This window comes from Toxorhynchites rutilus, chromosome 3, assembly GCF_029784135.1.
Source record: "Toxorhynchites rutilus septentrionalis strain SRP chromosome 3, ASM2978413v1, whole genome shotgun sequence".
Taxonomy (NCBI): Eukaryota; Metazoa; Arthropoda; class Insecta; order Diptera; family Culicidae; genus Toxorhynchites; species Toxorhynchites rutilus.
The window spans coordinates 330,530,696-330,555,052 of record NC_073746.1 but is presented as its reverse complement, the minus strand read 5'-3'; the positions used below and the strand labels follow the sequence as shown (position 1 = coordinate 330,555,052).

At 37.7% G+C, this 24,357-nt stretch overlaps 1 protein-coding gene across 2 annotated transcripts in view; it reads left to right on the top strand.

Moving 5' to 3' along the window:
* LOC129779736 (homeobox protein unc-42) overlaps positions 1-24,357 on the top strand; it is a 92,117-nt gene that overhangs the window by 42,110 nt on the left and 25,650 nt on the right. For both annotated transcript variants that reach the window (XM_055787389.1, XM_055787387.1), the window contains one exon: positions 9,085-9,192. In XM_055787389.1, coding sequence (XP_055643364.1) covers positions 9,085-9,192 — 108 coding nt within the window. The remainder of the gene's footprint in view (positions 1-9,084; positions 9,193-24,357) is intronic.

The following is a 24,357-nucleotide window of genomic DNA, read 5'->3' as shown; positions in this document are numbered from 1 at the left end:
GAATGCAAAGCTGTTATATGTCATAACATGTGCTAAAAATTAAATTTGGATGTACATTCACTAACACTAACGCAAACGCTACACAAAAAGGGGCATCGTAAATAAACTATGTGATAACAAGACACATTGTTAGTTTTTAGATCACTAATGCAATCTAATAAAACGTACCAAACTCTAATTGTGATGCAATTTTTATCTGGCAAGATTTGAATGATATCTGCTAAGGATTCCTGGAAAAATCACAAAAGGAATAAGAACAACGGAAATAACCGCAGACATGAAGGCATAATGTCACAAAAGATTACTAGAAAAATTCTGACACGGAAAAAGTTTCATGAATATAAATTCCACACGAAAAAAACCTCATGTTTTTATCAACCCCACATCATGGAAAGGCCCAGATCCCACCTTTCTTTAATCGCCCGTATGGTCGTTCATGGGTTTTTTTTACATCCCGGATGATTGTCCGTTCTTGCATAAGTCTTACTTTTCGGCCCTCCTTCCGGTCAATCGGCTACGCTGCCGAGCATCTGATGCTTCCGAATGACCAGCTGGACCGCACCACGGATTACCCCATACTTCCCAGCAATGTTTTGTTAATACTTTATACACTAGAAGTCACGCGCAATAGAAGTTCGGACCTGTGTTGAAATTTGCTTTCCACCCATTTTCCGGAAGCTTTCTCAGCGTCAAAATCACGTCACTACCGTCACTACCGAAAGTTGACTTAAAGCAGTATTCTAGTGCAAAAATTTGAAAAAAATCAAAAAAAATCCTTCATACTTCTGTAGTTTAGGCATTCAAAAATATGCCCAAGAAAGTATTTATCGAAAATCCTATTATTTACAGAGTTAGAGCCATTTTAATTATACGGTATGTAACCCTGGATTACACGGTATGTAACACTGGCAACACTGTTGTTTTCTTGGTTGGCACATAATTGTTTACCGTCCGCGTAGTAATTAGTAATTAATCGTGTTTATCTCTGTTTAAATTCTAATAAGTGTAAATATTCTATGTGATAACATTGTTTCTTGTGCTAGGAGTGTTTGTGGCGATTGCAGATTGATAGAATATGTGTACATAAAAAAGAAAATAAATTATACCTATCTAGTGCAATCATACATCCATTTGTGCACTATTATTTGGCTCCCTTTGTGCTCGTCGTGTTTTTTTTTTGTGGTTGCTAGTGTGTTGTAGGCACTGTATGAAACGGATGAATTCGCTAGGTGAAATTATAATGAACCAGTAGATGACGATTGTGAGTACGCCTATAGATACATTTTGTGTTACCGCATTTTCTTCGATAGCTTCGTGCTATGCCAGACCGCTAAAAACGGATACTTGACAAACGTTAAGCGATCGGAGAAAATTTGTCCGGGGCGCTTTATGGTTCACTCCTGCGACAGGAGTGCATCTGTGATACTTTATACTGCTTGACGAGCAGATCGCTTTTGTTGTGGTTGAGTGATTTGGTCTGATAGGCTGGAAAACAAACTGAAACGTTCGGTTTATAGAGTAGCCGTGGGTTCTTGATTTCATTAGCAGTGTCACAAGCAGTCGCATGAACAAATCCAAATCGACATCGCGAAGGAGTAGTAATTAAACTCATCTGTAGCTATTCTAGTACCGCATCGCTATTAGCATAACTTAATCATGAGGCATATTATGGCTTGTTCAGATTTGTGTTAGTGCTAGTGTGTTGCTCATCACTTGACTGTTTGTTTACTTTCCTGTTACTATCTTGCTTCAAATTCGCGTTTCAGCTTACTTTCAAGAACCACTTGTAATGGAAAAAGATAATGAATTTATCTGTACAGTTTGTAAAAAAAAGAGACCGATAGCTCCAAACTTCTAACGTGCATGTATTGCTTCTCAACTGATCACTTCAGATGTAAGAATATTGTGGGAAATGCAATACGTCGTATGAAGGAACAGGATTACTTTTGCACACCTGATTGCTCTGCCATATACCAGCGAATTGTTTCCATGCAAGATAATCATAGATCCATGATGTCTTCTCTCGCTGCTGAGATGAAAGCAACTATTTCAGCCTCCGTCGCTAAGGAAATGCAATCGATCTCAATTAAAGTGAAACAGATTACAACTACAATCGAAAAGTCACAGGAATTCTTATCCGCTAAGTTTGATGAAATTGTCACAGATTTTAAAGATCTTAAACTTGAAAATGCAAGGTTGAAAAAAGAGGTAGAATATTTGAAAGAATCTCAAAATCAGCAACAGGAGATGATTTATAAGTTAGAAGCTAATGTTGACAAGTCTGATAAAGCTGCAGTGGGTAACAACATTGTAGTTTGGGGTATCCCTACAGTTCCAAACGAAAATGTGTCTCAGATTGTTGGAAAAGTTTTTACATGCTTGGGATTGAACTCTTCTGAACTTGTGACTTCTACTGAGCGAATGTCATTTGTCATGACAGAGAATCAAAAGAGCTGGTACTGAACAAGAAAAGACTGTTTGGAAAAATGTTGTCAACCGTGATCGACTCAAACTACATTGTTAACGAGAGAGCAATGAATGTAACCTTGCGTGATGAGTTAACTCCATTATCACTGGAATTGCTCAAAGATCTTAGAGAATCTCAATATCTTTTGAACCTAAAATACGTTTGGGCGGGTAGGGGTGGCGTCATTTTGGCTAAGAAAGATGACAATAGTAAGCCTGAATTGATAAAAAATAGAGGAGATCTCAGTCGTGTCATGAGCCAATTGTGGAAGGCTCCTAACGTACCTGAGTCAGAATTGGTTCCCGGTCACTCTCCTTCGCCAAAACGGAAGAAAAGTGCACATTAATATGAATTATTTTCGGGCTATTAATGGGATTTTATACTAATAATGATTTCGAATACATATTATGACAATTTACATGACTATAATAAAACATGTGATATGGCTAGTAAAAAAACATTGAATGTTGTTCAGTGGAATGTGAGAGGAATGAATGACTTTGTCAAATTTGATGAAATTATTTACTTTGTTAATGAATGTAAAAGCATTATTGATGTCATTGTTATTGGCGAGACTTGGCTGAAAGAAATAAATAGTCAAATCTATAAGATTCCAGGCTATCGCGCATTTTTCTCGTGTCGCGATGGTTCTTCTGGAGGTTTAGCAATTTTCGTAAAAAATTCATTAGAAAACAAATGGTTAGATAGCCAAACTGTGAATGGTCTGCACTACATCCATTTAGAACTGAAATGCAATGGCCACGTGTACAAAAATATTGGTGTTTATCGTCCGCCTTCGTTGGATTATAATGACTATCACAATATTTTAGAGGGTTGGTTATCAACTGCTACACAATCGAAACCATCACTCATTGTTGGTGATTGTAATGTTTCAATAAATCTAAAGAACAATAACGTAGTAATAAAGTACACAAATTTATTAGAATCTTACGGTTATGTATGTGCAAATACGCACCCAACTCGTCCAGCAAGTAATAATACTTTAGATCATTTTATATGTCCGATCAATCTTGCTGTGAACCTACAAAATCATACTGTCTTTAACGATCTTAGTGACCACCTTCCCATTATTTCATCTATTCCTTTGAATAATGTAAAAAGTCAACAAGTGTTAAAAATGGACATTGTTGATCATGCCAAACTTGAGAATCAGTTTTCAGCACAAGTTTTTTGAATGACTTTGAAGTTACTGATGATATTGATGCTACTCTAGACACTCTTTTAACTACATATAATAACTTGTTGGCTGAATGTACAAAGACTGTTACAAAAATTGTCACAATAAAAGGAGAGAACTGTCCATGGATGACTTATAGCCTTTGGAAGTTAATACAAATAAAAAACAAGTATCTAGAAAAAGTGAAAATCAGTCCCAACAATGCACGCGCTAGGGATATGCTTGTTCACGAATCCAAAAAAGTTAAAATTCTAAAGACACGATGTAAAAAAGAATATTATGTGAATATACTTGATGGCTCAAGTCATTCCAATGTATGGAAAAAACTGAACGAAATTTTTGGTCGCGTTAAACCTAGAGAACAAATCAAATTAAAAGTTGATGGGAGAACCATAGTTTCTGATAAAGAGGTTGCTGAAGTGTTTAATTGCTATTTTTCCAGTATTGGCAATAATTTGGCCAGTAAATTACCAATAAATAATTATGACTATCTCAAACCTTTAAAATGTATAAGCAGCTCTATTTTTTTGAGACCCGCTAGCGTGAACGAAGTGAGCATTCTAATAAGTCAGCTCGATGTTAAGAAAAGCAAAGGCTATGATAATTTTCCAGGTAAACTGATAAAAGCAAACCCAGATCAGTTTTCTGAGATTATTTCAAAAAATTTTAATAAAATAATCGTAACTGGAATTTATTCAAATGCTTTGAAAATCGCCAAAGTTACACCAGTGTTTAAATCCGGCGACTCCTGCGATCCTTCGAATTATCGACCGATTTCAACATTACCTGTTCTCAATAGAATTTTGGAAAAGCTGTTAACTTCACGGCTTGTAAGCTTTTTGCGTATAAACAATGCTATGTACGAATATCAATATGGTTTTCGAGAAGGCTGTGGAACAATGACCGCTATTATCGAGCTCGTTGATGAACTGATTTGTGAAATTGATCAAAAAAAGATCGTAGGTGGCTTATTTATCGATCTTAAAAAAGCTTTTGACACTTTAGATCATGAAATTTTGCTTAAAAAACTTGAAAGATATGGTGTAAGAGGAGTTGCTAACGATTTGATGAAAAGCTACCTATCTGATCGAAAACAATTCGTTATGTTTAATGGTGTTCGCAGTGACTTACGCCCAATTGACATGGGAGTTCCTCAAGGAAGTAACATAGGTCCTTTACTCTTTTTGATGTTCATCAATGATTTAGGAAATTTAAAACTACATGGTATACCGAGACTTTTTGCAGATGATTCAGCTTTATTTTACCCTCGTCCTAATGTTGAATCCATCGTAGCTGATATGGAATCAGATCTAGCGGCTCTCATGGAATATTTTAGTGGTAATCATCTCACACTAAACCTTACTAAAACAAAATATATGGTTTTTCATTCGCCACGCAAGAAAATCTGTCAACATCTCGATCCGTCTGTCAGGAACATGTCAATTGAGAAGGTCACATCTTTGAAATATTTAGGGCTACACTTAGATTCTTGTCTTTCATGGGACACTCATATAAATCATGTATCGAGAAAAATTTCAACTCTATGTGGTCTCATGAAAAGAGTACGTTGTTTTGTGCCTAAAGAAGCGCTGCTGCGTTTTTATTTCGCATGTATTCATTCCATACTCCAATATTTAATCGTTGTGTGGGGTCATGCTGCCAAATCAAAACTAAAAAAAATACAAACACTTCAGAACAGATGTGTGAAAGTAATCTTTAATCTACCGTTCCGATATCCGACAATTTCGATCTACACTAGTTTACACCACAGAATTATTCCTATTTTAGTATTGTGTGATACTCAAACTATTATGTTTGTACATAATACATTGCATAATCGTTATTTCCATCATAACATAAATTTTTCAACTCGAGTGAACCTTCCGAATACGAGAAATGCAAATGAGTTAACAAGAAGTAGAGCATACACAAACTTGGGTTTCACGCGCATTATGAGCTACGGTACATTAAAATTCAATTTACTTCCTAATGATTTGAAATCAATAACCAATAACAATATATTCAAAAGTAAGCTGAAACATCATATAATCAGGAACGTAAATGAATACATTCTTTAAATGTGCCAACCAATTTAAAATTTAGACTTTACCAGTCTGATTTTTTATAATTTTTTTATTTTTTTTATTGTTATAAAGTTTTAAATTAATTCAAAATAGTCTCCAAAGTCATTAATGTTATCACCGTTTTGTTTTTATTTTATCTTTAATTTTTTTTTGTTTCCTATCTTAAGTGAACCCCTTCAAAGGAACTAAGTTCCACTGGGGTTTGACTAAGTTTAGTTTATTAGTTAATAGTTGACTCTCCATGTTTTCCTAAATTTTTCTTGTTTTTTTTTCTTTAGCTGTTAGTAAGTCTCCACTACCAGTGGGCTCCCTATGAGCCTATTGGTGTGGGGGTCAGTGGAGGGTAAATAAAAAAAATAAAAAAAAAATAAAAAAAACCTGGTACGGCCATAACAATGAACTTCAAATTCGTTTTTCTCGAAACAAGTTTTTTCAAACTGGCGTACACGATATCTCAAGTTCTATTGAACCGATTCATGTCGATTTATATGAATACAATTTGCATGCATCTCTGTAGTGCATGAACCTCTAAAACATGAAATTTTTTAATTTTACTATTTTTAAAAAATCGGGAAACGTAAGAAAAAAAGTTTTAAACCGCATTTTGTTTTCAAGCGGACGCCATTTTGTCAAAAAAGATGTTTTTGACTTGTCGGACGTTCATGCGATACCGAAACGTTAGCCTACACGCACCATCCCGACAGCTATGCCACCATCGAGTCCTGGCGATGCCTAATCACCGTACCATGTATGAGCAAAATAATCCATTAGACGCTTGCTGCCGCGTCTTTAACTAGGTATCTGAACTGTTCGATTTTAATATTAGTAGGTTAATCTATAAGAATAGAATTAAGTCCCTATAAGCAGTCTGTACAACCATTAGGTCGAAGACGTTTGACATTAAATTAAAATTGGATACCGGTATCTTTACTGATTCAGAAACTGTTCGATTTTTTTGTTTCAGACAACCAGAAGGGCTGGAATCGTGTACGCCATGGCACATCTTTTTTTTGAATCCTCTCACTTCATCAGCTTGTAACTATTCTAGTTATGAATATTGTTTCTCCGTTCAATTTTTGTTTCATTGTTAAAAGATAGATGAATAATACTCTTGGTTTTATTTTTAAAAAACGTCCGAAATTTGTGTCTCTACACTAGAATACCCCCTTAACCCTTTCACTACGGCATTGTGCTCCGTCGTAGTGCTACCGCTGAACGGAGCACTGCGCCGAAAAATATGCATATCGCGCTGATGTGATCGATGCGCAGTATCACTCTGATGTCGTCTATAGACGACGCTCGTAGCGAAAGGGTTAAGTCAGTATTACTGTCAGTGGTCTTCATTTTTGAGCGCGATCTGTCATGTTGTTTTTTTTTACAGCGTCATTAAGAACAAGTGTATTTTTTTTGCTCGGCGTTTTTTGATATGATGTTTTCCTTTCGGAATTCTTTCTGGAGGGCCAAACAGTCAATGAAGAGTGTTGTCTTAGTTTTATAAGGCGTTTGACAGATGAAAATTGTCGCAAACGGCCAGATTTGTGAAAGGATAACACTTGGATTTTGCACCACGATAATGCATCAGCTCATCGATCGATCATTGTGAACGAATTTTTAACCGAAAATGGTACGAAAGTGATTGAACAGATATGGTCTCGTGTGACTTTTTCCTATTTCCAAAATTCAAATTACCGCTTCGCGGGACATTTTTTGACAGCATTGAAAACATAAATACGAATTCGTTGCGTGAGCTGAAGGAAGTTTGTGAATAATGTTACACTCTTACAAAAAAATAGTACATATTTTGGTAAATACTAGTCGAATTATTCTATTCGTACTTATATTACACAATGGAAATGATGAACAAATGTAGAACCGGCGGTATAAGCCGTCGGTTTAACATATACCTTAAAAAAGTTTTGAAAATAATTTACCTTCATGTAGCGTTGCTGTTGCTGTCCTTACCGTGCAGTAAAATATATCAATCGTAAAGGTAAATGGTAAAGATGTGTATTGCATCTGACATTTATTTTACATATGGTTGATAATATATACAGAAAATATGTACATTCTTCTAATATTTGCATTACCAAAGATTTGGTAGCTTCTTTTCCATGGATTTTTATGGGCGTATAAAAAGTGTTTCGATGATTAGATTGTTTGTTAGAAAAAGTGTATTGCTTCAGAAATGGCCTGTTTTGAAGGCAATAATATAAATTTAGATGATAAATAAAGCATTTTCTTTAAAAACGCTAACTCTCTTACTATATATTTGACAGAATATACAAAAAAAAGCAAAAATAGTGTCACCACTAATTGCATTGAATATGAAATTCAAATTCAACTTATCAAAATAAGAAAATAAGAAACAAGTTTAAAAATGTACAACTAGGAGAGAGCTCCTTATCCTCTTGAGCAAAATTTTATAAATGAAGGAAAGAAATACCATTGGAATGGAAAGATAATAGAAGAGATGTGAAATTGTAGTAAAAAAGTCATGGTCATCATGGTCTTCTCAATTCGAAACTTTTTTCAAATGTGCAAGAAATAAAACTGACACGTCAATCAATTTTTATTTTGAAAAATCCGTTATTTTTTTTTTATCCCATATATTTATTTTAGGCTCATTAGCATTTTATCTGAAACAGAGCCGAATTTTAATCGTATACATGTCACATGGTTATCATTATCTATAATTAGCACATTACACAGTTGCCATTTGCCAGTATTCCTTCTATACCATTGCATATGGTACATCTACACAGTAGCCATTTAGGCGTAAGAGTTTTCTATCTGTTCTTCCATTATCCAGTTAGACCGGACAGCGGAGACAGTTGATTGATCATTGTTGAGTTATTTATAGAACAGCAGCCCGATGTGTCTTGCAGAGCAGAGCAGTTGTATGGATGAATCGATCTTATTTCGACCGTGGATCGATCTCCATCGCTGGTGATTGTTGCGTGGACGTAGTTATTCTGTAACAACACAAAGATGGTCAATGAGGGCCCTGAGTTTTGAACTCACGATCGATCGCTTACTAAGCGAACGCGCAACTAATGTGGCTACGGAGACCCCCCGATCCATTATTTCTAGTAACAAAAGGAATTAGTGATTGGTAATAAAATTATTGGCTACAAATATCCAAATTGCAAAGGAATCATATGAAGAGAAGACGAGTTGTCAACACGTTTCAGTTCTCCGTTTAACCCATTTCCATAGCGCACAAATTAACAGGGAATAACTGTCAATCGGATCTTCATTTGACGTATTTACATAACTGGTGAAAATTCATTGAAATGAACTTGTTTTTTCCCTCTTTTTGGCTTCCATCCACACAGGAACAGTTAGCAGAACTAGAAGCGGCCTTTGCGAAATCTCACTACCCCGATATCTACTGTAGAGAGGAACTAGCGCGAACCACTAAACTAAACGAAGCGAGGATACAGGTTAGTACAAGCAGAAACACACACACACACACACAGCCATAGGGATAATACGTCAAGCTGACAAACGAGCCTGTCAGGGAACACCGCAGGAGTAGCATAGACGTATCGCACAAACGCCACCGAGTAGAAAAAAATACCATCATCATGCGAATCGTGCGGTTGGTTGAGCTTAATTTGGTATGCTAATTGACACAGCGCGACAATTGAAATTTCCATCGAAAGAACGCGCTTCCCACTCGCACAACAAAAAAGCGCCACAAAACGGAAACAGCGCGACATCTATTATGCTAATTTTCTTCATCTCACCTGATTAATATTCACGATTGATATTCATGACGCTCTAGAATGTTGTTAAACTACGCTTAAGCCATCCTGCTCCCTTACCGCCTTAGATGACGGAACAGTCATCTGACGCGATCCTGTCGGAACGTGCAATCCTTCGGAAAATCTTAAAAACACCATCCTCTTTAATGTGGAGAACATGTCCTTCGGCACTTTCTCGTCTCCATCCAAATTAGGCATGCTGAAGAGATGCGCCGGCACGAAGTGTTCTCCACTCGAATATCAATTAGTTACAATGAGCATTGAGAGCATACCAAGTGAGGAACACAGCACGAAGCAAAAATGTTGACAGTTGTCAGTTTGCTTTCTCTGTGCGCACCCTCGAACTCGGAACAGACTTCACCGGGTTTTCTTTTTTCCCACTTTTTTTGCACCACCCTTCGAAACGATAAAGTTACACACCACACGTCGGGTTGAATTGTACCCCCGAAGGCTCAACCCATGATCCGCCCGATATCGATCAATGCGCTGCCAATCCTGGTATGCGAGATGATGTCTTTGCTATTGTTTCGCGATTCGTAATCTCCCCCGTTGCTCATCCAGGCAACGGTGCGGCGCGATTGACCGCTGCCCAATGACACACACGGGGTGCTCTCCTTGTGTCACGTTGTGTCGACGCAGCATTGTTCTTCATTACAACCCCGCAATTGGATAATCCTTGAGGGGTTTCGCAGTGTTTAGTGCATCAGGTGTTAACAATGCAATCGATAATGCGATGAAATTGTGTACACCACAGGAAGTCATTGACTTCGGCCCTAAGTGGTGTCTAATTGGAGGGTGCTTTGAAACTGTTGCATAATCCATATGCGAAGAATGTTAATCATATGACCAGCATATATGTTCAAATCGTGGGTTGTTTGCAGGTGGATATTTTTCATGAAGCTTGGTCAGCTTAAATTTAATGTATTTCTTTTGAGTTGGCCCCACCCCCCATTTTGTAGGTGCGAGCGTGTAGAATGATGCCACCATTTTGATTTTGATATTCACTCCTCAAAGTAAGAGGAGAATCGCTTCAGAAATCTGCTCACGCCACTCGAAAATCCAAGCTTCTTGCACGCAAAATTGGCAAAATCGGATTCGAGCTGCATCCAGGACAGAAACGGCCACGGGGAAGAAGGTTGGTTATTTTCAGATTAGTTTGAGAATATTTTTTGGTGGAAGCAAAAAAAGGTTATTTTAAATCTGGGAGAGGCAGACCTCAACGACCAAAGAATCAACTTCAACGTAACCAGCGCCACGAATTCCGCACATCCGTCAAAACCTCCTCACAGACGAGTCATCTTCTTGGATGCCACTAACTTTCCCAGTGGAACTTTTGTCGTCTCAACGCATTAGTACAGTGATTTGCCTCTAATTGGACATACCGCGACACCACTTAGTGTGGCATTAGAGACGATTGTGACCAATGATTGAACATATCAACAAACACAACACAATGTGAAAAACAAGTTAAAACAGAAAAATCCTTGCAAACCTTACAAATAAACGTTGGAAAAATTTGCACACTTTATACATAATCTAGTAAAAACGTTGGAAAATGTAAAAATGTATCGTGTTGTAGAAACCTGCACAAAGGATGTTTACAGAAATGACCAATTAGAGGCGAAAAGGTCCAATTATTCATGTCGTATTACAGGTCTGTCCAACTAGCTAGATGTCGAGCTAGAGGCGAATACATGTCTTACTTAGTTGAGTTTTCTTATGCCAAATAACACACATTGAGTGTATTCGGGAGTGGCAAGCTCTACGCGTGACGATGGTGCAAGTCGGAAGAAATTTCTTACAGACGAGTCTAACTGATGTTAAATTCTAGTGCAAAATTGTCCCCAGTTCGAGGTGTAATTTGCGAAGTCCTATGAATTACTTTAGTAAACGTCTCGCTTTCAGTGCACGATATTGGAGTAATTTCAAATGTTTCTTATTTCATCTGGTTGGACTGAGAAATTTTTTGTGTTTTTAGTACCTAGTGTGATTGTCTGATCTTTCTTTTCCTGATTTCAGAAAAGAAATGTTTTTCATGCATTCGTGATCCGGTTTCCTTCAACAACTTGGGAAAATGACTGTAAATTATTTTCAGTCATCCTAAAGTTGGGTTCAAAAACTAGTCAGATTTTGTTTAATTAATTTCGAATAGGGTTTGCAGCACTTTGAACATCGATAGTTCATTTTTATGGAATAAAATTTGTATAATTTTGAAAAATTGAAAGTTTTCTAATTCTTACATTACCAAAGGTACTGAGTATTTTTTACCAAGATTTTTTTTTGGGTGTAGTAGTTGCAAAATATATGAAACACACCAAGTAGGCGGATGGAATATGAAAGTAGATTTTAGGGGTGTCGGTTAATTGTCGATTATTTCAAATGAGCGGGTATCTGCAATCACAATCGTGTAATTTTATATCGAATAAAAATCACAAAATTAATACATCGAATAATTAGGACGATTACTGCAAATAGTAAAACAAGAAACCGTTTCCAAGGTTAATCATTTGTTAAGTTAAGGGTTAGTCTTTATAATTTATTGAATTGTATTAACCTGAATCCCCCAAGTGTAAATTCTAATTCCTGTCTTATGTTTCACTGATATTTTTCCCTACGGATTATCGAAGGCATCGTGTCTCCTGAGTATTATTCCGTTTAATATTTCAAAAACAAATGATAATATAGCATGAGGTCTGAACTCAACACTCGCCGGCTGAGATATTACAGATCAAAAAATCGTCATACGACAAATACGGTGAAGACAGACATCTACCGTGTTTCGCACATACGAATAAAATGGTGACCAGCAAGACCGGTCCACTAAACCATTACTTTTGTCATATCTAGATCAACATGTCAAAAGGGTCTATTTTCATTAATAACCCAGCATTAACAGCATTTCCTGATGTGTTCGATGATAACTAGTGTGAAAGAGAACCTCGTTTATCAAACTACATATCAAAACTGGAGTAAAATCTGTCTGAAAGGCCGTGATTATCGAAAGAGAAAGTCGATGAAGGGCATCGATCAAAAATGATAGACCCTTTTCCATAATTTAAGGAGCACAAACGTCCAGAGAACAGTCTTATTCTTAGTCCTCGGAAATAGCAGAATTTTCAATGAAATGTTGCTTAATTGCAAACTATTCTTCTCAAATCACATTCACCTGTACTGGGAGCCTTCAAAATATCATCATTGTTGGGAAACTGAACCGCGACATCCTGGGGTTCCGGTTTCTGGCGGATTTCCTTCGATGTCGATCCAGCAGCGCACTTCGGGAAATACAGGGCCAATTCACTCAATATTAAACAATCATATCATCGCGAAAATTGTGCACCCGTGGCCGAGCGGTTAGCGTCTCACATTATCATGCCGGGTGTTCGGGTTCGATTCCCGTTCTGGCCGAAGGATTTTTCGTCGGAGGAATTTCCTTCGACTTGCACTGTGGTCACGCATCTTCAAGAGCTTGCTCCTCGGAATACATTCAAGGCGTGTTATTTGGATTAAGAAATCTCAACTAAGTATTAATAAATGACGCTAGTTAATGCATACGTTGAGACGGCAAAAGTTCCACAGGGAACGTTAACGCCATTCAAGAAGAAGAAGATCATCGCGAAAATAACGAAAATTTGTTTGTTTCTATGAAGGTGGAAGAGTGAAAATGACAGACAAAAATACCACTTTTGTTCATCTTTACCGACATCATTTCACAAATATCCACTGCACACTGTCACATTATACGAATATGCGTGTGGGAACTCCACGAAAAGATCTGTTTTTAGTTGATAAAAAACGAAAAAAAGCGTTTTCACATAGATGTGGAATGCATATTCAATTGCACAACACACAAATATCGACGTCACAACGTGAAAAGTAGCTATGGCAGCGCATGCTATCACGCACACTACGCTCGCAAATTCTGCCATCTGCTCCACCTAATAATCCTTCTCCTGGCGTTAAACCTATCATTAGCGAAGACTCATTGATTCCAATTATCAATAAAATGAAGACCATCATCAAATTCATCAAAGTCGGCGAAACCGCCTCACGGACGTTGAGAGAGATACAATGACATACGGAAAAAAGGAAGAAAGATGTCTCAGGTTCCTTCTAGATGTCCGAATCTGCTGGAATAGTATCATCAGTGGCGTCGAGTGAAGCTTTCGCACCCGGGGCGGAAGAGTTGATTTGTTATCTCCACTCGAGAAAGTAACAGTTGATATGTGTAGAGAGAAGTTCATAACCTACAATAGAGCGAATACGCCAGATCTATTCCAGAAATCTATTCTAGCCAGATTTGGCAACAACTCATTACTCCAAAGCTACTCTCTAGTGTTTTGGGGGAAGCAACACCATGTACATCAAAATTATCCCCAGCTGCGACTAATCGAACTTTACTGGACAATCGTCAAGGGCATATTCAAGAAGGGTGGTACAGCGCCTTCAAACATGGAAGAAAGAATTGGTTAGCAGCGTCCAGAAAGGGCACGAATGATTATGTGCAGACTTTGCTGGGAGGTGTCAAATTCAATTGTCAACACTATAAACACAGAACGTGTTTGTACAAAAATTTCAACTACCTTTTCATATATTTTTTTTTTAATATGATTACATTTCGAAAAAATGTGATTGAGGCAAACAAACCTTTTTTTTTCTAAATACTTCATAACTACAATTCAATGTAAAGACATATTTTCAAACCTAATGTTAACCTGAATCAAATATGAATGAATATATTTAATCCTTTATAAAGCCGCGGGAATTATATTGCCATCCAGAAAAAAAAAAATTTGCTGCACTTGGAATATAATTTCAATTGTTCAACCAAAGTTTTCTAAAGGTATCTAGCAATACTCCAATTTCTATAGGGCTGATAAAATGTATCCTGCTACCAGGAAGAATAACAACGGTTGTCTCAAAAAATAAAATTCAGACTTACTGCTGTGAAGAAGGCGACCAGCGACGCGGTTGCCCGAAAATAAAAGTCAACTAAATTCTTATAAATCACTGCACAGAAGTCGCGGCTGCGAAAAAAAAAAGCTAAACATCATCACGCACAACACGAGAGATTTTGTTTTGTTTTCAGCAAATCAAATTTATCAAATATCAAATAGTTCTTCTCAGTATTCGAAATCTCTTTAAAGTAAAAAAGTTTATCAAATACTGTGATCAAATACATTCTTTTTGTAATTTCTTTGATCAAGTGCGATCAACGTAAAATTACGTCTTTCGGGAACTGATTAGGGGTACAAGATGAATCTTGAAAAAGACAATTCATTCCTACTTGACGCTCACCGGCAACGATGTTTACTCAACATTTTCTCAAACGAGAAGTGGGTGTTTCGAGGAAGGGCGTATTGAGCGCAAAATTGATGTAGACTGATTGGAAGTGACATATATTTTGTCTATTGGAAATTGTACACAAATTATATCACACATAAAGGAGGGAAAAAGTTTAAGAATTAGCCACAAGCAATGTATTATGTATAAGGGAAACATTAGAAAGCGGAGAATATATTTTACACCAGTTTTACTGAATATTTTGCCTTCACTACATACCAAGTTGTTCGGCGACGTTGTGCACAAAGCGAACGACAATCTTGCTTGCTAGCCATGCCTTGCATCACCCGCATATTTATCATCGCTGTGATGAAATTTCAAGCGGCAACCCATATTTATAGACTTTTGTGACTTCAATAATTTGTTGTTATTTTTGTTGTTTTGAATTATAGAGACTTAAAACTTCTTCATTTTATTCGATTTTATCAATAGATTGCTTTCAAAGCATATAACTCGTAGACATTTTATCTTTCGAATGAATTAATAATCATGTCACTTCGTTCAGTCGACAAGAGGTATTGTGGCCAAAAATCTTGTGACTCCATCGAAACGCTCTCGTTTTCAAACACCTCTATGCCAACGATAATCCTACGCCGACCTTGCGGTTATACCACAGATATAACTCTTTCGTAGCTTTTCTCTCGCTGTGCAAAAAATATTGTTTTGATTTTTGCATAGCCAAAGGCGCAATAAAGTAAGCTTACAAGACAGCGGCAAACAATGTTTTTGGGATGACCGGGCAACTATATTGCTACCAATTTTTCAACTTTTTCAATAGTTAAAGGGATAAATATCCAAAACGACTATGTTATGTTATAAAGAGGGATAAATATCCAAAACGACTATGTTGTAAGATATCTTTATAAAGAGCCTTTGAGACATCTTTACCTTTGTCGGTATAGAATCTCAATAATTCAATTATACAGGGTTATCCAACTTTAAATTCCGAAAGTAAATTGAAATAAAACACACTTAGAATTCGAATTTCGATGAAACTTTTATTTCAAATTAAAGTTTGGTTTATGCCATTATGTGTGAAATACAACATCATTCAAATGTCCACCTAGGGCTTCCTCGAACACCTTGATCCGGAACAGGTAATTTTCGATGACTTTTCGGCACATATGGGGCGGTATCTTGGTCATAACTTCACGAATGTTGTCTTTCAAATGTTCAAGAGTTTGCGGAGAGTTGGCATAGACACGGTCTTTCGCAAAACCTCACAAAAAAGTCTAGCGGGTTCAAATCGAATGATCTGGACGGACAATTGGTATCACCGAAACGCGAAATTATGCGTCCCTCAAATTTCGTTCGCAATATGGCCATGTTCGGTCGTGTTGTGTGGCACGTGGCGCCGTCCTGCTGAAACCACATGTCATCCGTATCCATATCTTCAATTTGTGGCAAAAAAAAATCGGTTAACATGCGGCCATAGCGCTCACCATTCACAGTTACCGTCTCGCCGTCCTCATTTTCAAAGAAATACGGCCCGATGACTCCACCAGACCATAATGCGCACCAAACAGTGACTTTTGGCGGATGCAATGGCCTCTCAACAATCACGTGTGGATTTTCTGAGCCCCATATACGGAAATTTTGGGTGTTCACATAGCCACCGAACTCGAAATGTGCCTCATCGCTGAAGAAAATTTGATGCGAAAATTCAGCATTTTGCTGCTGTTGTTCGTTCACCCAATCGACGTATGCCCGACGCATTTCATGGTCACCACGCTCTAATTTTTGTACCAGTTGGACTTTATATGGATGTAGGTGCAAGTCCAAATGCAAAATTCGCCACAATGATGTGTTTGACAAGCCCAATTGCTGAGCACGCCGTGGAATCGAAACATTCGGGTCATCCTCCACACTGGCAGCAACAGCAGCAATATTTTCGGCCGAACGCACATTACGATGATGCACAGGTTTCACAATATCCGCTACGGATCCAGTTTGTTCGAATTTACGCACTACATTAGCGATTGTGTGCTCTGTAGGCCGTCCATGACGACCAAAATCCGTCCGAAATGCTCGAAAAACATTTGCCGGTTTTCCATCATTTTTATAGTATAATTTAACAAAATTAACACGTTGTGCGATGCTAAAACGATCCATATTGTAAAATGGCAGACATTCAACTAACGATATGACGCTTTGGTTGACAGCTATGTCAAACGGTTGTCAGCGCAGGGCTGTATACTTTCGGAAGCCCGAAATGGAAAACCCTGTATTAGATAATCGTGACATTTGATAATCAATAAAAGAATGATCAAAACAGTGGAACAGTTATTTTTATTGAAATTTGATAATTTTAGAAAGTTTGATTTTCGTTTTGTTTTCTAATAATGTTTTTACTATTCTGGACATAGTTTTAGTTTCATGATTCTAGAGTGTGGAGAAGCCATTGCACTGCAGAGAAAATTTTCTCATCTATTGAAAGAACATTTCCAACATGTGAAACGTGTCAAACTATTAACTGTTGATACTCGATTTAAAAAGTTTTACCTTAAATTTCAACTTCCAGATGCCTGTGCTATTACATTTTAAGTATTTAGTACTAGTACTTTATGCATTTTTTGGTTTCTGTTAATTCAAAATCTTTCATTTTCAAAACAATTTCAGCTGAGTTGGTAATAGAGGAAAATACTAACTCAAATCCAAAATTGCAGAAACATTTAATATTTCATCAGATGGCCTTTTGGACTAGTAATTAGAAGCGACAGAGAGAAATTTTCAAACAAATCTGTTATCCAATATTCGACAAACAGGCTATTTAGGACAGAAAAAAACCCGTGCGTTTTTTCATTAAAAATGTGCATCGCTTTCATAATCTACTCTTTTCTAATCGTCTGCAAAAATCATGAATTGATAAATTTATCGACATACTGGAATCCGATTTCATTCAAAAACTTTCGTTGCGCGCTTCGCGGTTTATTTCTAAAATTATGTATCTTTTAAAATTATGACATGAAATGTTTTTATTATGTGCATTATTGTTACAAATAAAAATTGAATTAGAATAATCGAATACTAAAAAAACAGTATTCGAATGAATAAATTATTGTAAAATTCGATTAAATCAAAATCGATTAAATGAAAAAATTAGACATCTCTAGTTAATTTCTTGAATTTCGTCTAAGAGACGTTACGCTGCAAGTTTCAATTGTAGCCAGCGCGGTCGTGTTGTTGGCGTTACGCTCCGTGTTACTGGCGTTACGTACTTATCCCGCACACTTTTGAGATAACATCCGTTATTCGCCATTTAATCAGCTTACGAGCACAATGATTCCGCACATGATTATCTATAATATTGTTTATACCAATCAAGTTGCGTTCCAGCATCTGTATTCATAACGGAATATCGCAAGTTGACGAATGATCAGCAAGCGCCCACACGGCTACCGAGGTACGTACGCGTACAGTACAGACGACACGTGTCTCCATCATTCTGGCCTACGACCGGTGGTATCGATTCTCCGCGTACAAACATCGGGAAACAGTTGTCCCGCAGTAGAAGTGAAGCCAAATCGGCCGGCTCACCACCATCAACGACTGATTGAGATGTATGAGCCCGGTACAAACATGTTCAAAATGAAGGCTCTTCTGTTGGCCATATCTGTGCCTAGAATGGACCACGGGCATGACGATGACAATGATGTGGATGCATAGAGGAGAAGCGCCCGGGAAATTTGCCTTTGAAATATTAATATTCATTCATAATGCATAAAGAGGTATTGATTTTCATGAGCTGCCACTCGGTAGCGAATGCTGTGTGCTTCTACGAACGAGGGATGAATGATGATCAGCAGCAGCAGCATTCCGAGCGTCAGACCCAGACAAGCGACAAGCGGGTCCTCGTCAGATGGCGCCCTCACTGTGGAAGTGAGTGGATGCTTGATATGAAAATAGATTTGTTATTATATTTCCAATACCTTGTGTGTGATAAAGGATTATGATTTAGTTTTTAGAACGAACTTCTTGCTTCGAAGCGGCGTTGGATAGAAGAGACTCACGCAGCATCCAGAACCAAGTGAGCAAAATTGGATGCCCGGTGGCCGGAGCTGAACCATTTCGTGACATGTTTCCAAAAGTGAGCAAACACCCTCCGATAGATAGTTTTGTGTCTTTCGAACGTATATTTGTATAACAATTGGCACGTGGGTGGAAGTGAAGCTCAGTTTCGGCAGAAAATTCGCTGGTACTAATCAAGGCTCGCATTGAAACGAGCTGCTTTTAGTGTTAGATGGCGAAGCCAACTGATAATAGGACAATTGGGTAAGGTAGCAGCTCTTGTCGAATTTTGTCAAATGCTTTTGAAACGGTTATTATATTTTCGATTCTGCACCGGACTGCTTCCACAGTTTCCAAGGATTGTTTCCGTCCGGATGAACTCGGAGCGATGTGCATACGATTAATGGAATTCTGAATGCTGCAGGCTGATTACGGCATCCAGTAAGGGTGTTTCATGTATGCATCGAAGAGAATCCCCATGTTATCAGTTGATTTCGGCAATAGACTTAATTATTGTGCTTCTGTGACTCGAGTCTCTGTTTTTGGACAACAACAGTGCAATGTTGACTAGTTTTGAATGACCAGTAGGTGAAAGATGTTTCCTACAAGCATAGAAATACAATGGTCTTCTGATTCGTTTTTGTAGTTGTGCCCAAGACTCCCGACATTCATTATCGTTTGATTGATATATGGGAAAAACAGTCGAGCGTGTCGTTTCCCCTTTTCGAATGAACCACTTCTTATTTTGGACAGTCTGTTGATCAACCTGAGCGGTTAATCGCTACACTCAAAGAAATAATTAGTAAACATGATCTATGCGATGAACATAACTTTTTCGAGAGTCATTTTTACCGTTCTGATTATTCTTAGATTCAACAAGGAAATTTGTCACATTTCTAGCAGAACTACAATTTGTCACTTCAGTATGGTAATAATTGCCAGAAGATCCTCAAAATCACCTTTTTTTCAAAGTAATCCCCGTTTGATTCGGCCATCTATCAGGTATGGATTCTGTTTTGTTTCGACGAAAACTATCCATTCACCCATTTTTCGACATCTATATATTCGACGAAATTCCATAGAAGCGAAAAGGTGACAATCTGACAGGGTCAAGTCTGGAGAATACGGCGGGTGCGATAACATCTCCCAGTTAGGGGTTTTTATTGCATCCTTAATGGCTCTTGCCTTGTGCGCCGGTGTGTTGTTGTCATGCTTCAATATCGCTTTACCGTATCTTAGGGCCCATCCTGGTATTTTTTCCATCGATGCAAAGCTTAAATTTTCTGTAAATCTGTATTCACTGTTTCACTCGGGTTTAGTAGCTTACCACAAACAGAGCATCGTCGATCGAACAATTTAACTTAACTTAGCTTTGATGGGCCTACTTCACCAGGTTAAACCCGAAGCTTTTTTTTTTCTGGAGTAGGATTACGTCTTTCGGGAACAAATTGAAAAACAAAAATTGATCGCATCGTGAAAATTGTCCAATTTCAAACGCTTATTGCTCAGGTATTTCATGATGGATTGATGTTTTTCAGCGTCAATCGATTTGGGCACTCCATAACAATTTATCACACCGAAGAAAATGATATATGTTATGAAACTAACTATCGAACAATTGAAAAATCTCTATGATTATCCAAACGGAAATCCCGCCTTCTGATTGGTCAAAATCGAGGATACAATCTTCCTCTTGTACTCACAATTATTGCTCAGTTATTTCCTGATGGATTTACGACATTTTTGCATCAATCAATTTGGACACTCCATAACAATTCATTACAATGAATATAATACTATATTTAATGAGACCAACTGTCAAACAATTTAAAAATCTCAAGCTTTATCTAAATGTAAATCCCGTGTTCTGATTGGCCGATTCGCAAAAGCAATATTTGCTTTAGCGTTGATGTACTTATTTTCGTGTTCAATTGGTTTCAAGCGAAAATGTCGAAACTATTCATTCACTCTGCAGATATAATTATTATTATTTCATCCATACAGAACGCAGGAGCCATCTCATCCAGGGCCACAGAGTACAGTTTTCAGTATATCTCATTCCACTTCGGCATCTCTTATCGTGATATGCAATGCCTATTCACCATGCTTCTGTCCTCATCACTGGATTGTACCATTGATGGAGTGAACAATCAGTATCCAACAATCAAACTATAGGGCCCTCTTCAGGACCATACAATTATGAAAAGTTTTACCAATGTAATTTTTCAAATATATCCAAAATCAGTGTGAAACAAACAGCCCAACGAAATCCTACTTCAACTATGCGATCGTGTCTCGGCGACAACCCTCCTTCAACTTTTGCACTTAGAGTTCTCAAAATAGATCCATTCTCCATCACCAATTCTTTCCCATGGCATTCAAACGATGACAAATTGCTGTTCGTGACTCATTCAGTGTTTCTGTCAACTTTTGTTCTGATGAGGTTGGGTCTGCATCCAGCAACTCCTCCAATTTCTCGTCTTCAAATCGTTTCGCTGCAGCCGGATGGACATTGTCCTTCAGATCGAAATCACCAGGATTGAATTGGCGAAACCATTTCTCACATGTATTCACTGTTGGGGAATGTTTCCCATTAGCTTCCACAAAAAAACGATGTGCTTCAACCGCTTTTTTTTTCTTCAAATGAAGAAACAAAAGTAACGAATTTTTAATATGCTGAACAACCAAATTACTTTGTTTTTTTTTGCAGAATGGAAACTACAGCGAAACTACAGTTTAGAAATCACGTGCGATTTTTTTTTGTGCGGTATTAAAGAAAGATAATAAAAAACCGGACAATTTCAACTCACACACTTAAAGGGTGTGTCACATCAAATTGCATCACGGAAAAAACGCTGTAGAAATTCGCCCAGTAGACCGATCCTTTTGAAAATTTTAGACAGTAAAATAAAAACTATGAAACAACTTTTGGCATTTTCTTTTTATTCATACTTCGAGCCCAAGCCCGTATGCTCGCACCTTCCTCCTTACCCCTTCTATAAGGTTCTGTACAACGTCAGGTTGTAGTTTTTTTTTGAACAGAAATCCATTTTCTCTTGAAGTCCGCCTCCGATTTGACAACCTTTGGGTTCTTCCGGAGGGCCTGCTTCATAATCGCCCAATATTTCTCTATTGGGCGAAGCTCCGGCGCGTTGGGCGGGTTCATTTCCTTTGGCACGAAGGTGACCCCGTTGGCTTCGTACCACTCCAACACATCCTTTGAATAGTGGCACGAAGCGAGATCCGGCCAGAAGATGATCGGGCCCTCGTGCTGCTTCAATAGTGGTAGTAAGCGCTTCTGTAGGCACTCCTTAAGGTAAACCTACCCGTTTACCGTGCCGGTCATCACGAAGGGGGCGCTCCGTTTTCCGCAAGAGCAGATCGCTTGGCACACCATGTACTTTTTGGCAAACTTGGATAGTTTCTGCTTGCGAATCTCCTCCGGAACGCTAAATTTGTCCTCTGCGGAGAAGAACAACAGGCCCGGCAGCTGACGAAAGTCCGCTTTGACGTAGGTTTCGTCGTCCATTACCAGGCAATGCGGCTTCGTCAGCATTTCGGTGTACAGCTTCCGGGCTCGCGTCCTCCCCACCATGTTTTGCCTTTCGTCGCGGTTAGGAGCCTTCTGAACCTTGTATGTACGCAAGCCCTCCCGCTGCTTGGTCCGCTGGACGAATGAACTTGACAAATTCAGCTTATTGGCGACATCCCGGACCGAACTTCTCGGATCACGTCTAAACTGCTTAACTACGCGCTTGTGATCTTTTTCACTGACGGAGCATCCATTTTTGCCGTTCTTCACCTTCCGGTCGATTGTTAGGTTCTCGAAGTATCGTTTTAGTACTCTGCTGACCGTGGATTGGACGATTCCCAGCATCTTACCGATGTCCCGATGTGACAACTCCGGATTCTCGAAATGAGTGCGCAGGATTAATTCACGACGCTCTTTTTCGTTCGACGACATTTTTCCAAATTTACGAAAAATTGACAGTGAAGCATGGCCAACGTGATCTATACACTCTTATCTGATTATAAAACCAAAGCTGAAGATATTATTCCTAAAAATTAAATTAAAAATTAATTTTTTTTCCGTGATGCAATTTGATGTGACACACCCTTTAGTACAGCGCGGACTCGATTATATACAGTCTTCGATTTCTTTTCACTGTATATAATCGAATCCTGTATATAATCGAGTCAAAAAAAATGCTTTAATTAATTTTTAATGCATATTTTTTTCGTTTATTGAAAATAAAAGAAGAATTACATTTTTGATTCATCCCCAAGTCAGAAAACACCTTTCTCGATTGGAAAAATTTTTTTTTCAGAATCTCTCAGACGGTGATAGATGATCACATTTGATAAAAAAAACCTTCTACGCATATGTTCGAATTTCAACAATGACAGAGTAATAAAACATTTTTTTGTTGCCTCAAACTGGCTCCACACTTTAAAATACGCTGCGTAAGCCAATTCTGTTAAATTTGAAAAATGAAAAAAAATTAGTACAGGATGTAGTAGTGGAACATCTAAATTAATGGATTTAAATAATTGTTTTGGAAGTGAAAATTTCAAAATTAGTAATTTTTAATTTGTGATTATCAATTTTATCCCAAAAATTCATATAGAGTTTGATTGTTTCTATCAATCAAATTGAAGTTCTCAAACCACTCTATAATTCGTTCTTTGATACCTAACTTCTATCTTTCTTAAATTCGTTGCAATATCGATATAAACAATTCCTGGTGAAAATTCAAGCAAAATCTTAAAAAATCACTATTTATACCCCACTGTACATATAATAGCCACTTAAATTCCACCTTAAAGTTCAAAGGTTACATTTGTTCTTGAAACGTAGAAACGTAAAACGTAAACGTAAACGTAAAAAAAATTCAAACTGTATATAATCGAGTCCAAGATTGTATATAATCGAGTCTGTATATAATCGAGTCCGACCTGTATAATGTAAACTGTTAGTCATTTTTCAGCATCCTGCCAAACCAATGATCAAACTTAATCTAAAAAAAACTTAACTTAACTTAAACAAACTTAATCTAAAAAAAAAAAGAAAGAAAGGATTGTGCAAGTGATAATAGTGATAAGTGATAAGTGATAACCATAAGTGATTAGTACAATCACGCTTAGATTTCAAGGATTATTGCAATTTTACATAATGAATAATAAAACTATGAAACGTCTTACAATCCACCGAACGTCAACATTGCCGTAATCGTTTGACATCGTCTTGCAGAAGTAAAGATAAAAACAATTTTGCTGACACTTTCGTGTTTGCTGCTGTTGCTATTTTTCAACATTTCGCCCTCGTGAAAAGCAGCAGGGGCAAACTTTGTCGAAGAATTATTTTCTTTACCCATTCCTGCCTTCTGCCGATCTCCCCACCCCAAGTGCTCTTTTTGGCCAAGTTGTAGATTTAAATTAAATGTGTATACCGCTATTCGACTTCTCGTCCTTCCCGCCCGCCCTCATTCGCTG